Source organism: Trifolium pratense, linkage group LG6, assembly GCF_020283565.1.
Source record: "Trifolium pratense cultivar HEN17-A07 linkage group LG6, ARS_RC_1.1, whole genome shotgun sequence".
NCBI lineage: Eukaryota > Viridiplantae > Streptophyta > Magnoliopsida > Fabales > Fabaceae > Trifolium > Trifolium pratense.
Window position 1 is genome coordinate 35,306,761 of NC_060064.1, and position 16,035 is coordinate 35,322,795.

Sequence of the window (16,035 nt, forward strand, 5' to 3'; positions counted from 1 at the left end):
GAAGACAACATGAAAGAGTAAGTAAAGTTTATTGTCTTTTACTAATAATGTTGGGCTTATGTAACAAATTGAAAGTGAATACAATGTGGCAAATTTTTTTTGACATTATGCAATTTATTTGTTAAATAAATGAACTACATCATATGTTTAGTAAAAAAGTTTAGAATATAATAGATATGTAATAATGTATTCAGAAAAATTTATTCATATCTTACTTACTTGGATAAGATGGTATTGAAATAAGTCAGAGCAATATAGCATATCATTGTTTTAAACATAGAACAACATAGGAAACAAACATTTAATAGTCATTACAGACAATACTGCTGAACATATTTATAGGTTGTCTTAAACACAATAGGATAGTAAAAAATCCACATATCTATTACATAATTATCATATAGAGCTAAACATCACCAATAATAGTCAACTTGGAAAAACCAGAATATGAGAAAGTCACCATCCTCATTTGCCCTTGATCAGTTGAATCATCAATTTTGCTGGAGGTTCTTGAAGCTTGAACATCAGTTTGTCACCTGCCTCAATATTGGTCTTCTTGATGATTTTAGACCATTCTTTGGAAATGTATCTTTCAAATTGGTATCTCTTGGCAGTCATGACATTGCAAGGAATACTCAGCAGAGTTACTCCATTCATTTGAACTTCAATCAAAATCTTGGCAAATTTCGGCTTCAATACAATTTTTGATATTTCATTTGGGATGTGCTGTGAATTATAAGGTTTAGAGACTTATACTGAAATTACTATTTGCACAATAAAGTCATAATGTAACTTGAGTTAAGTATAATAATAGTAAAGATAAATATAAGTACCAGAACTTTAGCTCCATATTTTCTAGCTGCTGCTTCAGTCACCAATTTAGTCCATTCATATCCAAATTCAGTCTTTTTAATTCTAATCCTACTAACCATAGCTTTGGTAGAAGCCCTGACAAACTTCTGGTGTTTCATTCTTTTTGATGACAACTTTGGTTGGGTGTTTGTTAACTTCTGTTAATATTGTCAACAATTAGGATTTGGATTGGAAGAAAATCATTCTAATTAAAAGGAATGCAGCAATTGTAAAATGAATGTTTACCTCAATTTGAATTTTGTTGTTGGCAACAATCAATCTTTTTGATCTCCTTAAAGAAACTTGATCAGAAGTTTCATGAATGACATTATCTCCATTAAGTGGCTTCCTTTTTAAAGAGAGTCTGCCTTCTTTGTTACTCAAGTTCTGTTTAGAATAATCAATGTTAAATTTATAATATATGAAATATGAATATAACATATTTAACGAAATATATGATTTAGGTTACCATTCTTGGAGGAATTTCAGATGCATGATCCCTGTCATGAGTAGCCCTCATATTTGTGTTATTATCCACTGGCAGTTGTTCAATCTGCACAATCTGTAAAGAAGAATGAAATTAAGAACAATCTATTACAAACACTTCTGTTTGTATTGTTAAAATACATTGCCATATATAGTTACCTGGGCTGGAGGGTTTGCAGAATCATGATTGGGTTGCTGAACATTAGTGTCATTGATGTTAATCTGTGGAACAATGTCAATCTGCACATTCTGTAAAGAAGAATGAAATTAAGAACAATCTATTACAAACACTTATGCGTGTATTGTTAAAATACATTGAATTATATAGTTACCTGGGCTGGAGTCTTTGCAGGATCATGATTGGGTTGCTGAACAGTAGTGTCATTGATGTTAATTTGTGGAACAATCTTATGAGGTAAAATTCTCATCCAAAACTTATTTTCTGCAGCGACATAACTCAAGGTAACTCTGGTTGGTCTGACAAAGCCAAAATACTTTGAAACAACTGATGAATCAGTAAGGACCAACCCAGAGTCAGTTTGTTTATAGAAGACCTCAACATTTCTGTAGTTAGGACCTCTAATCCAGGCAAAGTTGTGTTTATCAAAAGTAGTTTTCCATTCATTAACAAAATCATCAGGAATTGAAATGGTTTCCTAAATAAAATGAACAAAATTTGAATTAATATCTATATCAGAAAAGTAATTAAATGTAATAAAATCCCAATTCAAATACAAATGCTTATACCAAGTTAGGGTCAATTTGAGTGTGAAATTTGTGTCTGTATTTTTCAATATCTGCAGCAGTTGGAACTCTAAAAAAAGGAAAAAGTTGAAACTTATGAAACACATAGTATAATAAAATATGATCCACATGAATTGATAAAGTAAATTGATACATGATAGTTAATATAAATTTCAAGATATGATACATAGAGTAAATAAAATTTAGTATCGTGAATGGAAAATTACCTTTTTCCAGAAGATCTATTGTTTGGTAAAATTCGCATCCAAAATTGATTTTCTGCTGGGACATAACTGAAGCTTACTCTGGTTGGTTTGACAATACCAAAAGTTCTAGAAACATTTAATGTATTTGTCAGAACCATCCCAGTGTTAGTTTTTTGATATAAGACCACAGCCTTCTTATAGTTAGGTCCTCGAATCCAACCAAAATTGTGTTTGTCAAAAGTGGTTTTACATTTGATATAAAAATCATCAGGCATGGAAATAGTTCCCTAAATATAATGAACAAATGCTAAATCAATATATATAAATATCAGAAATTTAATTTAATTGTTATTAAATTACAAAAAAAAAAAGACATAAAACTATACCAATTTAGGATCAACCACAGATACAAATTTGTTCTTGTATTTCTCAATATCCTCAGGTGTTGGCATTCTGAAAACAATCGAATAAAAGTTTATCAGATGTCATTGATAGTAGTATAAATTCTCAAAAACCTAAAGAAGTAATTTTGGCATTTCTTAAACTTTATATTGATTTCATTATTACAGGGTATAAAAATTTCCAAAACAATCTATTAATTCTTCATGATTGTGACATAGATAGTTACTAACTACGAATCTTATAAATCAAAAATATACATTCATAACTATTATTCATTGTAATTGAGAAATTAGATAAAGTAGGAACGATCGTTTTCAGAATTACCTTATGCGAAATGATCCCATTGATTTTGAAGATCTGGAAGTTGATTTTGAAGTTGAGTTTGACTTGAATCTTGGTTGTACGTTTTCCATTGTTGGCAAAGAAGTTGCTAATGGTTGAAATGTCTTTGGATAGTAAAGTTTCACTTTTTGGATATTTAGAAGTTTCTTATTCCTTAATCATGGATAACACAAAATGTTTGTGGTCCTTATTTTGTTGGGACCACCGCACAATTTTTTTTGTTAACAATAATTGATATAATTAGTGTTGGGCCATTGATATCAGTTGGACCTACTTATAAGCCCATCTAAAACTATATAAATGCTAGAATAATTTATAAAAAGTAACTTCCCTTTCATATGTTTTTTGAACCGTATGATAAATTAATAGTGATATTTTTTCTTATGTTTATCTAGATGTTTAAGATATTAGTCTGTTCCATGCAGTAAAAGTAAAAATATAGTCTAAAAATAAACCATTTATAAATTATAAATTATATCATCAAAACATAGATCGTAACTTTGGAATTGAAATATGATTAGAGGCATTAGTGTAACAAAACATAGATCGTAATGCATGAAAATATAGATTAAAATACAAATACAAACCATGATGTTCAAAAAAATAACTACATGGAATTGATATATTCAATAAGTAATTGAATTAAGTTCAACATGAAGACATTGAATGTTGTGTTTGAACCTGAAAAATAAAAATACATGATTACAAAATATGAAGCAACATTGAACAATCAATATAGGAAAGTAACATACCTGTTTTCCAAAAGGGCATAGTTAGCTAAGTTCAAATATTATTGAACACTTCCTTGAAGACAACATTATTTGTAGTTTCTTTAGGATGTTTCTTTTCATCGTGAATCAAAATCTTAATACCTTTTTTGCTTTTAACTCTTGAAACAGCTACATATATTTGACCATGTGAAAAAACATCTCTCGGCAAATAAACACCGACATTATCCAAAGACTGTCCTTGTGACTTGTTAATGGTCATGGCATATGATACCATCAATGGAAATTGCCTTCTGGTTAATTTGAAAGGCCATGGAGATTGTGATGGAGACATATCCAATCTTGGAATGTATACCTTATTTCCATGATGCTTGCCACCAATGATTTTTGCCTCGATGACATGGTCAGCTAATCTGGTCACAATCATTCTTGTACCATTGCATAAACCTTGAGTCTGATCAATATTCCTCATTAACATTATTGGTGATCCAACCTTGAGCTTAATACTATGACTTGGAAGACCAGAAGTCCGAAGAGAGCTCAGAAACTCATGAGTAAACAGTTGTGTAATACGCTGATCATGAATTTCTGATCTGTCGATATCATTTGCACTCAAGTATTCCTTGTCTTCACCTGATCATGATTGATTCAAAATATAAAAGTATAATTGAGTCATTATTTGTTCATTACTTTTAATAAAATTTGGAAATGTTGGCATTTACCTGGCATAATGTTGAGCATGTAATCATTGATTGAATCAACTACTTCAATTGTAGATGCTAAGATTGCTCTATTGAGTAAATATTCATAATCCTTGTAATTCTGCAGGAAATTTGGATAAGTACTATCAACAATTCCTTTGATGGGATCATCAAAGTTTGTAATCAAGAGATCATCTGGAATTTCTATTTGTGCAATTCCATCATTAGGCTCAGAAATTCTTCCTTCTCCAACAGCTAAGAGCCAATTTGAAAAAGATTCAATTTCATCATTTTCCTCATTATTCGGGCCTTGTCGCAGTCTCATGTTCTTGGTTAGAGTCAGAACCTTGACATGATCCCAAATATAAGATGCATTGATTGAAGCATGGACAATATCAGATCTGCTTCCTCTTGGAATAACTGGAAGTATTTGTCTAAAATCACCCCCAAATACAACAACTTTACCACCAAAAATCTTGTTCTCCTCTCCATTTTTTGTCATAAGATCCTGTAGACAACGGTCTAAAGATTCAAAACAATACCTGTGAGCCATTGGAGCTTCATCCCAAATGATTAACTTTGTTTGTCTTAGCAATTCAGCAAGGTCACTATCATGGTCTATTTTGCAAGTTGAATTGTCTAAAGTTGGAATAGGAATTTTAAATTTGGAATGAGCAGTTTTTCCTCCAGGGAGTAGTAGTGATGCGATTCCACTTGTTGCCACAGTAAGTACAATCTCTTGTTTTGATCTCAATGCACTTGCAAGTGTTCTCCAAATGTATGTTTTCCCGGTTCCACCGTAACCATGTAAAAAGAAAACTCCTCCATCTTGTTTGTTCACAGCAGTCATAATTGTTTTAAAATGACTCCTTTGCTCATCTAAATGATAACAATTAAAGTTAATGTAAATTAATATGTGAATAAGTAGGGAAATTTAATAAAAGTGTATTTGATAGGATTATACTAAACCTGTTAGTGAAGCGGATAATTCAGCGAATTCTTCTTTAAGTGATGCAACATCATAATTTCTCTCATCATATATAAGTCTATTCCCCAATTGTTGTAGCACATAACCTCTAGGATAGGGCATTGAACCAAACTCCCTTAATGATCTCCTGTTGCCTTGCAAATACTTCTCAATCTCCAAGAGACATAAATTTTCTATCTCATCATCAGTCAGTTGCAAGTCTTTACAATGAAAAAGATTTTTAAGTTGTTAGTGTATAATATATAGTGAATGTATTGATGACAAAATTATATTATAAGTATAATAGATACCTTGATTATGTGCAATGATCCTTTGTTGATATAGGATGCCATCTGAAAGCCACTGTATTGTTTTCTTGAATACAAAATATGGTCTATTCATACAACTACACACAAGTAGAATGACAAACAATTTTCTTAAAAAATAACCTGGTCCCCATCCATGAGCTTCTCTGATTGCACTGATGTATTCTTTATCATCACCAAGAAATCCTTTGGCAAAGCAAGCATCTCTAAAGGTATCATATTGTATATCACCAACTTTTCGAATATCTTCGTAACACATTGGTCCTTTGACAACCGTCAACATCATTCGCAAGTAAAACAATTCTCCTGTGGTTGGAGGAACCCAAATCAATCTACCAATTTTGAAACCTTTTTTCCTTGGTGTCCAAGATTTCTTTTTTTTGTTGTATGTAAACTTTGTGACAAACTGACCATATGTCAGTTTTCTTGCAGCTGGATAGTCTTGATTTGCTTGTAACCATGATGTGAACATAGATTCCGTGACACTTGGTTTTTCCAAAATGTTTTCCATACGGTCATAATCAGTGAAATAAATAGTATTCTCTCCGACCAAATGGAAAAACATTCTTTCGACGGCTGGCTTTCTACCATGAATTTTGAATGAAAAAATTCTCCAACATGCTTCACATGGTGATATGTATCTGCAATCAACATACTGTTTGATTTCATCAATTTGTGTCTCCTCATTAGTAACATTGTTTTGTGATCGTACCACTGTAGCTGTGATTCGATCATAACCTTTGTGTATGTACTTGAACAAATACTTTATTGATGAAGATTGGTTACACCATTCCATATTTATATGAGCTTGATATTTGAGCAACAACCTTTTATTATATGGAACAACATATCCATTGTCCAAAGTAATACCATTTTTTTCCACTGTATGACTATTTGAACTTCTCCTGTAAACAGGATATCCATCTTGATCAACTATGGTTTTTTCAATGTATTTTTTTGGAAAGAATTTAGTACATCTTCCATTCACAGTGCATGGTGATTGTTTTCTGGATTGTCCACATGGACCATGGATCATATGTTTTTTGACCAGGTTGTAAAGTTCAATGTCAGTATCAGGGTTTGGTATCTCAGCAGAAATAATAGTGTCAATATCATCAGGTGAAGGATATTTGCTTGATGGATGTAAAAAAATCAATATATGAGCATGTGGCAGTCCTCTTTTTTGAAATTCAATTGTATACATATCTGTATAAGTTCATTACAGGTGACATATATAAGCATGATATGGAATAACATATGAATGAATAAATTGAATATTAAAAGAATAACTTACATGCTAAGACTTTGCCAAGAATGTGTCTTTTTGTTAAATCCTTCATAAGCTCATCAAATTTGATTTTAAAAACCTTTGAAACAATATCTGGCCGATCTTGAGGTTTCAAATTGTTTTTTGCCAACTCTCTTGTGATTTCTGGCCAGGTAGGATTACATGTGAAAGTTATAAAAATATCTGGAAATCCAACTGCAGATGAAATGGCCATACCATCAAAGTATAACTGATCCATGTATCTTTTACTTCCAACAAAAGTAGAAGGCAGAACAACTCTTGTTCCTCTTTTCTGGTTTGAACTATTAATAGCATTTGCAGGTCCTTCTTTCAATTTGTGGTACTTTCCAACTCTGAGTTTTGACTGATTTTTTCTCAACCAATTCAACCGTTCAGTTTCCATCATCGTATATCCATCCACCAAGAATTGTTGGAAAAGTCTTCTTGAACATAACAAAGTTTGTGCTTCTTTTTTCCGTGTTTGAATTCTAAAACAAAGCCAATCTTTGATAGTAAGACGATTCCTTTTGGTAATGTCAATTTGGTGTCTATATCTAAATTGAATACCTGTCCTGAAGCCATCCTCACCATAAGGAAAAAGTAGTGGATATTGGTAAGCAAGATAAGCTGGATGAAACTCATTTATTCTTTGCAAACTACCACTTCTTTTATGCATGATTATATCTCTTTCTGCGGCAGAGTCAATATCTCCAACTATGAGAGCAGCTACTTCGGAAACAGTTGGTTTATTATAAATCCTACCATCTGTAGTCCTCTCAGAAATTAATTTGAACTTCAGGTCTTGGAAAAAATTATTCTGCAATGTATGTCTAGCCATTCTAAATGATCTTGCATGGACATTGTGTTCATCAAGCATAACCTTTAATTTTCGTACAATATTTTCATCAAGTTCTTTGTTATCTCTGAAATAATAATAATTGAGGTGTATCAAAACTACAATTATGGAATACAGCATCATGATGATAACCAACATTGCATAATATACATGTTAATTTCAATACCTGAAATTGTTCATTCTGTTTTGAATTTCGTTTTCAGTATCATAAATATATAGCTGTGCAAATTTAGGAGGTTGACCATGAACTGGCAACATGCTCCCAATTCGATGACAAACCTGTCCTTGAATTCTTAATGTTGGTGGACCTCTACCAATTCTCTTTTTGTCATCCAATTTCATTCCAGGAGATGTAAAAGCAAACATTGAATTATATATCCTTGTGTGTGTTTGGTAATTTTTGCTGTCTGCATTGTGGTAACTAAACAAAAGATGTTGAAGAAGTTCTGGTGGCTGGTCCAACAATGGCAGTTGAGCTTTACCTCCATGGCAACATTGTTGGAATTGAGGTGTGAGGGAATGTCTACTTTTGTTTTTCCTTTCTTGATACCACATTAATGCACCACATTGTTGGCATTCCCAAATAGGATCACCTATATCAAAATACCCTGCAAACAAAAAGAAATGCAAGTAAATAGTTTGTAATTTAAATTGTGACATTGTTGATGACAATAAATAAAGGAAGGAGCTAAAATTGAACCTTGTTGATCATCTTCCTCTAAATGTTGTTCATCATCAGATTCTGAATGCTCATCACTGCTAGCCCTGTCTTCTGATCCAGACTCATCAGAAGAAGATTCAATGACATGATTATCAAAAAGTGAGGAATATTGAGATTTAGTGTTGGTTCCAGATTCAGTATTCCCTAAAGTTGTGTAATTTTGATTGAGTGTAGCATTGAACTTGTTGTAGAGATTAACTCCTCTAGTTTGATAATGAGTTTTTTTTGCAGGGGGTTCAATAATGTTGTTCAAATCAGAAGGTTGGGTAGCATTTGAAGTGCGTGTATGTGCTTTATCAGTTTGATTGATTTGAATTCCTGATGAACTTTCTCTGTGGATAGAGTTGGACCTTTGCTGAATTGGTTGTGTATCTTGTTGAGAGATTGGCATATGATTTTCAGCAAAACCATTTCGCCGCATTTGACCAAAAGCAGGATTTGGTTCATTTGAAGCAATTTGCCTAAGAGTAGCATTCCAGTTCCTTATAAAATTGGCTGATGCTGAAGGAAAAAAAATTTGTGTTGGACTTGTTTCATTTGGAACATTCAACATAGAATTTTGGGGAGTAGTTGTAGATGTATTTCCTTGTGTATGCTTATCAGTTGGTTTGCTAAGATTAACATTAGTCTCTCTGGTGTTGGTAATATTAGCAAGTGGAGTTAATGTTTCATTTGAAATTGGTTGTGATATCTTGGAAGAACTGATGACAGGTTTTGCTTTCTTTGTGGACTGTTTCTTGTTATCTACAACAGCTTTTCTTTTTTGTCTTGCAATAGTTTGAAACTGCTTATGGTTTTGAGAGTTGTTCTTCCTTTGATCCATATGATAACATTAAGTTGCTATAATTTTTCAATGTTTGTTTGGCTATTATACTCTAGTGTTAAGTAAGATGACAAACATTATAAAACTGAGTAATGTTTAAGTGTGATCCTCTTAACCAAAATTTGAAATTTGAAATTGGAAATGGTTTTGCAATTTCAAAATTTGGTGGGAAACATTTAGGTTTTGATTTCAGATGTTACATCACGAATTTTAAATTGCAATCTTAAAATAAAATCAAAAAGTGAAAAGGGAAATAATGCTATGACTATGATGGTATGTCTACATTGCAGCTTGAGTTGAATGAAATTGCAAGGTGAGTTAACTTGTAGGATAGACTAAGTTGGTAAGAGCATTAAATACACATCTCTTTCATTCACCTATATTGATCATACCATTGTGTAAAACGAAGTCAAAGACTATGATGTAGGTTGTCATAAAAAACTGCAAGTTACTCCTTTGTGTACTATGTTTATAATATAAAATTCCAATTACTTTAATGTTATTATGATCAAATTGATGTATTCGATGCAGACTTAGTATCACAATAGCTGGATATGGGTATTAGTGTCTTAGTTGCAGGAACAATATAGGTGATCAGAGTAAAGCTATGATTAATAAAAAATGAAAACCTCTTGATTAAGCATACTAAATGAACGAACTGCTATGAAACAATAAAACTTGAACCATTTAAACTATAAGTTGGTCTGCAAAATCCTTTGGCATATACTAAGTTAGATTGCAAGAAATAGTAGAAGATAGATTGCAAAATCAGGTTGTCATTGAAACCTGTTGTCTTGAGACTGAGATACCAAATTAGATTGCAAGAAACATTAAAATTTTGTAGTTATTATCCATTAGTTCTGACATTGGATGAAAAGTTAACATCAACAATAAATGGATATAGGTGAGACTTGATGTTTCTAGACACAACAACCCAAATTTAATTTAATTAAACTAAATAACTTATAAATTATCATTAAACAAAGACAATAACATAAAATCATAATTAAACATATTACTAATACTTAGCACAAAGGATTCAATTACTGCTTCATGATGCTGGATTACAACAAATCCTTAGAACAGATAAACTCAATAACATACCTAATGAGATGCTGTACTAATGACTTATCCAATCAACATCAACCCTATTACTATTTTCAAGATCAAAGAAAGTGAACTTGACAATATCTCCATGACTGAAATAGTTTTCCCTGCAGAAAATAGCCCAACTATCCACTTCATAGCTTGTGACTTGGTCTTGATCTACTAACTTAATAATTGGAGATAACATAGGCTCAGCTACTGGTCCTTCAAGCAGCAAGGAATTGTGATAAGAAGTAATATATTCACCCAACTCTTGGTTAAGTATCTGAAATGGGAAAAATTGAAAAAAGTTACAAAATAAACCAGTTGATAATTGCAAAGTTATTTAGTCATTTATAATAATACTCAACTAATTGTATTGTAGAGTTAGGATCAGAAGGAATAGCAACATCAAAACTCAATGAATCATTTGGTTTAGCAGATAGAGAGTGAAATGAGGGTAATCCATAGGTTGAGGAATCCCTAGTTGGATTAAGCACCAAGTGAAACATGCTGTCACCATAATACTCTAAACCAAAAAGATGATAATGATTCTGCAAATCCAAATGTTCACGAATCTCTGTCCATCCATTTGTTAGTCTAGGTTGATTGACATCGCCATTCCAAGTAACTAAATACATGTAGTTGCAGCAAAATAATTTCCATTGATGATCTAACTCATGAGAGTATTGTTGTGCGAAGGAGGGATCAATTTCACCATATGGCTGTCCAATATCAGATGCAAGTTACATAAGGATGAAAATTTAAAAATGTAACATAAAAATAGTAGACATATGCATAAAAAATGTTACTTGAACTTACAACACCATTGACATGAACTGTATATGTAATTGATTTTTGAATCCTGGAACCAAGATATAAACTGATATCCTCATAATATGTTGGCATGTTTAAACTTAAGTGAAGTGTATAATAAGTGAAGATCAAATGTTATGAAGGTGTATTTAAAGTAAAAATTGACATGTGATAGTCATAAATAAGTTGTTGTAGTTGGTATACTGCATTTAAATGTTGGAGGTTGGATAAGTCATTAATATGGAGACTACATAAAGGGAGCAATAACTGAAATGTATATATTACAACCAAGTAGGCATAATGTGTTTAAGTTCACGGCCAACACATCAACAAAACATAGGTACCTAAAGCATAATATCATACACAACACATGTAGTGTTGGTATAAGACAAAACATCAACAAATTAATTAAGTAGCTACAACTTTAAAGTTTTGTTCAGCATAATACCTAAACTAAATACTTAAGCTATCCATTATACATTCCATTGATTCACTCCTTTTTTGGAACCTTGAGTCCCTTTTTGCCTGATGCCTTTCCTCCAACTTTCAACATCTTTGTGGATGACTGCTTTTCTCCAATGACATCCTCAAGTTCAGCATTATGGGGAGTAGACATAAGGTCGTTCCCTGACCTCTTTGATGGTGTCTTCATCCCCAATATATCAGGATCAATTTCATCAGAAGCAGACAGAGAAAACTGAAAATATGATATAAAGCAAACTAAATTCAAATAAAAATATGAAATATACATAGTCAAAATATAATAAGCGAAGAGATAAACTTGATTGGACGTACAGTCGGTATAACAATTTCATCACCATCGGCAACATCTGCATCAGTATCAGTAGGCTGCAATGAATCATGTAATTACAATTTTATGTTTCAATTAATGTTGTTTTCAGGATAATAACCAATATTAGAAAAACTTGGTTAAGAAGTTTTCTAACCTCAACCTCATCTTTCTTTTGGACTATAGATTCAGCAGTACTATTGTCCTGAAAAAAAAAAACAACAATTGAATTCAAAGATTGTAGATGTTTATGATACCAATATTATGAATACTAAAGAAGTAAATTATGAATAACTTTGTTACCTCAATTAATAATGTAGATTTATCATCTTGTATCTGTCCTTGTGGAGCCTAAAAAATGATAACATGGAATGAGACTTAATTGACTTAATATGAATTCCAAGATGATGGTAAAAAAACTATAAGAAAGAGATATATATTATTAGATGGAAACATAGTAATATCCTTACATCAGCAGGTGAGAACATCGCAGCAATTTCATTGATAAAGTCATCTCCTTGGTTGATTTGAATGACTGATCCAGTTTTCCACTTGGGTTGCCACTTAACTTTGACAGCAATTTTTTTCCCAGTAATTAGATCGATTTCCTCAGGATAATCCAGAGGATCCGTTATTCCATCCTAATATATTGAAAAATTTAAAATATAATCAGGAGAAATGTAGTTGACAAAATCATATAATCAGTATATATGTAGATGACAAAAACAACTACAAAACTATATCATATTGTAAGAGTTTAATTTTGACCTGCAACATTTGAGCACGTAGAACAGTTGCACTCTTGCCAATCAATTGCTCACACTCGCGGTCCCAGAAAACAAATGTTGCCTTAACATCTCCATCACCAACCTCAACATCCAGCTTGTACCTGTAATTTAGTAACTAATCATTTGTTGACAATACAATGCTATTCATGTATAATGTTTTAAATTATACCGGGTGTGAATTAATCGACATACATAACGTTTACCTCAGAATTTCTGCTTCAGTTTCATGACCATCTCCACATATAAAAGGAGGAGCAGCACCAAAGCATTGTTTAGGGCATTTGAAGCAAGTCATATAGTACCATCCATACTTTGTAGGCTTGATCTTAATTGTCTTGATAATCGTCAGACATTTGGTTTCCTGGCCAATTTAGAGTTACACATTTGTCATTAATTAAGTTTAATTTTAACTTTTGATGAAATTATAACATCACTGGTGTTCCGTTCCATGTTTTACCTGTGGTAGTTGCACCATTTTTGTCAGTGTAATCAGTTCTGCATTGTGCATGAATGTTTGTTGCGGTGTGTACTGGGAACTTCCATACGATTGGCTCATCATTTGTGTCGGAGTTTCAGCAAACCGATCAACAGTACCATTTTCAATCCCAGCAAGTAACCTTATAATATAACATATAACATTTGTAGATAGTTAGTTCAAAATTATATTGCAAAGATCAAAAGTAAAAAATAATGAGATAGACCTTTTCTTGAAGTCAATAATCTCTGGAACTTCTTCATTGATGAAAAGCTTTGTTGTGTTCCATGTGTTTGAAATTGTCAATGGCCATTTTCCTAAAAATATTATGTATCTATCAATAATAGTTCGTACTTGATAAATTTTACAAAAGTTCAAACCTATATATTGTACCTTCTTTTTTGATTTTAGCATATTTCATGAAAACGATAATTGGATCACCCTTAGCTTCATTCTGAACATTGAAGAACTTAAGTGCATAGTTTTGCCATAGAGTGCATGCAATTGGAATGTTCCTACCAATAATACAATAGGCAAGTTAGTATACAATCAAGTCTGACATGTCGCAGGATATACAATAAAAAGTGGAAAATATACCCAAGGTCTCGAAGAGTAAGGTTAACTTGAACTTTCCTATTTCCATGAGTAGGTTGTGAATAACCAACTTGATCAACCAGTCCAATAACATCTGAACACACACAACAAAATTTGTAAACTCCAAAAATTGATTGTAATAAATAAATGTAAACGAACATTAAAATATACCATATAATAGATTTTCATGAAAGTCAAGGTTGGCAATCTCAGTGAAAGGTTTAATGTTTGTGACTGCATCACCAATTTTTTGAACATTGACATCTTTAACTATAGTTCCACCATTGAACCTCAGCTTGTAAACATGATTTGAGGTTTTGTAAAGGTCATCATTCTTTGAGACTTGAAAGTTTTGCATAGTGTAAGTGTTGTTGACACTTAAATCAATTAGTTGTTCATTATTCTGAATAACCTCATGAGGAATGAAAACGGATATGTCATCTCCCTGAAATATAAATAAAAGCCTTGTAATAATACTTGTTTGGTACAAAGTTTTATGTGCCTAATGATTCCACACTTTGAAATTCTCTGACAAACACATATATTGTTTCATGTTTTAAAAATCAATTATCAATGATTTATGGAATTTTGTAAACTCAAAGATGAACAATGATGTTTTGAACACATACTTTTGAACACATGGTCATTGACAGAAAATGTTTGAATACAATAATTATTCAATGAGATATTGAACACATACTTTTGAACACATACTCATATCAATCAAATGTTTGAATAGACTAATATTTATTCATTTTCAAACTTGAATACAAACTTATATTTTGGAATGTATAACCATAGAGGTAAAACATTGCAAATACCTTTAATGTAATAATAATGATTTTAAAACCAACAACATCAGTTAAGATTCAGTAATAATTACACATTGTTAAAGGGATAACCTTATGATCAAAAACCAGCAACTCAATGGACTGTTTTCCATCCTTCAAGTTACTCCATTTTTCTTTGACCTTAACTGAAATCTTCCAAAGATCTTTTCCATCGTTGATATCTTTGACACATTCGAACTTTCTTGCCATTTTCCTGGACCAAAACATCAAATAAAACTGACATTAATCCTTGTGTTTAAAAAACCACAAATAAAATTAATTTGTCATAGATCTTCTCTTTGGTAGGTGTTATACAAAGAACATGAAGTTTAAAGAAAGAGGGACAAGTTTTTATAAACCATGAAACAACTTCAACTTATATGATTAAGTTATAAACCATGAAACAACTTAATGAAAAACTTTGCAACCGTTGATCCGAGAGTAACAAATATTGCAAGAAGCATGACTTGAAGAACTTGAAGAAGATGAAGATGTACATGAAAGAAGACGTCTTACCTTTGGTTTCCGGAGAGAAGAGTTTGAGATGATATCGGGTAATGTGAAGGAAATGAACAGCATAGGGAAACTGAAGTTCTTTTGTCAGTTTGAAAAATTTCAAAGGAAAAGTTTATGATGTGACATAAAGTAAAAAATTGGAAACCAATTGGTAGACTTGATATGCAACCATGGCTTGCATAAAAGTTGCATTTTGTCTCACAATATCTTCATTTGGCTTAGTTAGCCAGCCATGTGGCTCGGTTAGCCACCAATCTGGTTCCATTACTTAATTTTTGGACTGCATTTGCCCTTGAAATGGACACTTGGCAATTTATGAAGGAAGGGCAAAATTGATTTTTCCATAGTATTGAAATTTCTTATATTGTAATAGATAGACAAATTAAAATAAGACGACCCTTAAACAAACAATCGAACATCGAGACTTCTTAACACAGCCCCTCATGCTCAGCACTATTGGGCTTGGTACGTAGATATAAACGGTGGATGGCTCGATAGCGGAAACCTGATAACAGGTGGTCCAACGAATCGGGAAGATGCTCTGATACCATAGTTTTTGGCCTAACTTATCCTTACAAAAATTACCCAACTTATCCTAATAAAATTTTTTGTTCAAAGTAGCTATGTAGTAACTTTTAAAAGTGACTATTTTGAATATATCCTTTGAACAAAAATTTGAGAGTTGTTACTTTTGAATG

The 16,035-nt window shown here is 32.0% G+C and overlaps 3 protein-coding genes across 3 annotated transcripts; all 3 read right to left on the bottom strand.

Annotated features, from left to right (window-relative positions):
• Positions 1-3,815: 3,815 nt before the first annotated feature.
• Positions 3,816-9,442, bottom strand: LOC123892172. Its single transcript, XM_045941993.1, has 7 exons — positions 8,599-9,442; positions 8,065-8,506; positions 7,049-7,965; positions 5,740-6,960; positions 5,431-5,649; positions 4,483-5,340; positions 3,816-4,393 (listed from the first exon to the last, which is right to left on the bottom strand). The coding sequence occupies exons 1-7, from the start codon at positions 9,440-9,442 to the stop codon at positions 3,816-3,818; spliced, it is 5,079 nt and encodes a 1,692-aa protein (XP_045797949.1).
• Positions 9,443-10,490: 1,048 nt separating this feature from the next.
• Positions 10,491-11,461, bottom strand: LOC123890773. Its single transcript, XM_045940458.1, has 3 exons — positions 11,351-11,461; positions 10,900-11,253; positions 10,491-10,814 (listed from the first exon to the last, which is right to left on the bottom strand). The coding sequence occupies exons 1-3, from the start codon at positions 11,435-11,437 to the stop codon at positions 10,563-10,565; spliced, it is 693 nt and encodes a 230-aa protein (XP_045796414.1). The 5' UTR covers positions 11,438-11,461; the 3' UTR covers positions 10,491-10,562.
• Positions 11,462-11,674: 213 nt separating this feature from the next.
• On the bottom strand, positions 11,675-14,349 carry LOC123892173. Its single transcript, XM_045941994.1, has 12 exons — positions 14,163-14,349; positions 13,995-14,085; positions 13,791-13,912; positions 13,624-13,714; positions 13,380-13,539; positions 13,126-13,283; positions 12,903-13,023; positions 12,605-12,775; positions 12,438-12,485; positions 12,292-12,339; positions 12,140-12,193; positions 11,675-12,041 (listed from the first exon to the last, which is right to left on the bottom strand). The coding sequence occupies exons 1-12, from the start codon at positions 14,347-14,349 to the stop codon at positions 11,835-11,837; spliced, it is 1,458 nt and encodes a 485-aa protein (XP_045797950.1). The 3' UTR covers positions 11,675-11,834.
• Positions 14,350-16,035: the final 1,686 nt, after the last annotated feature.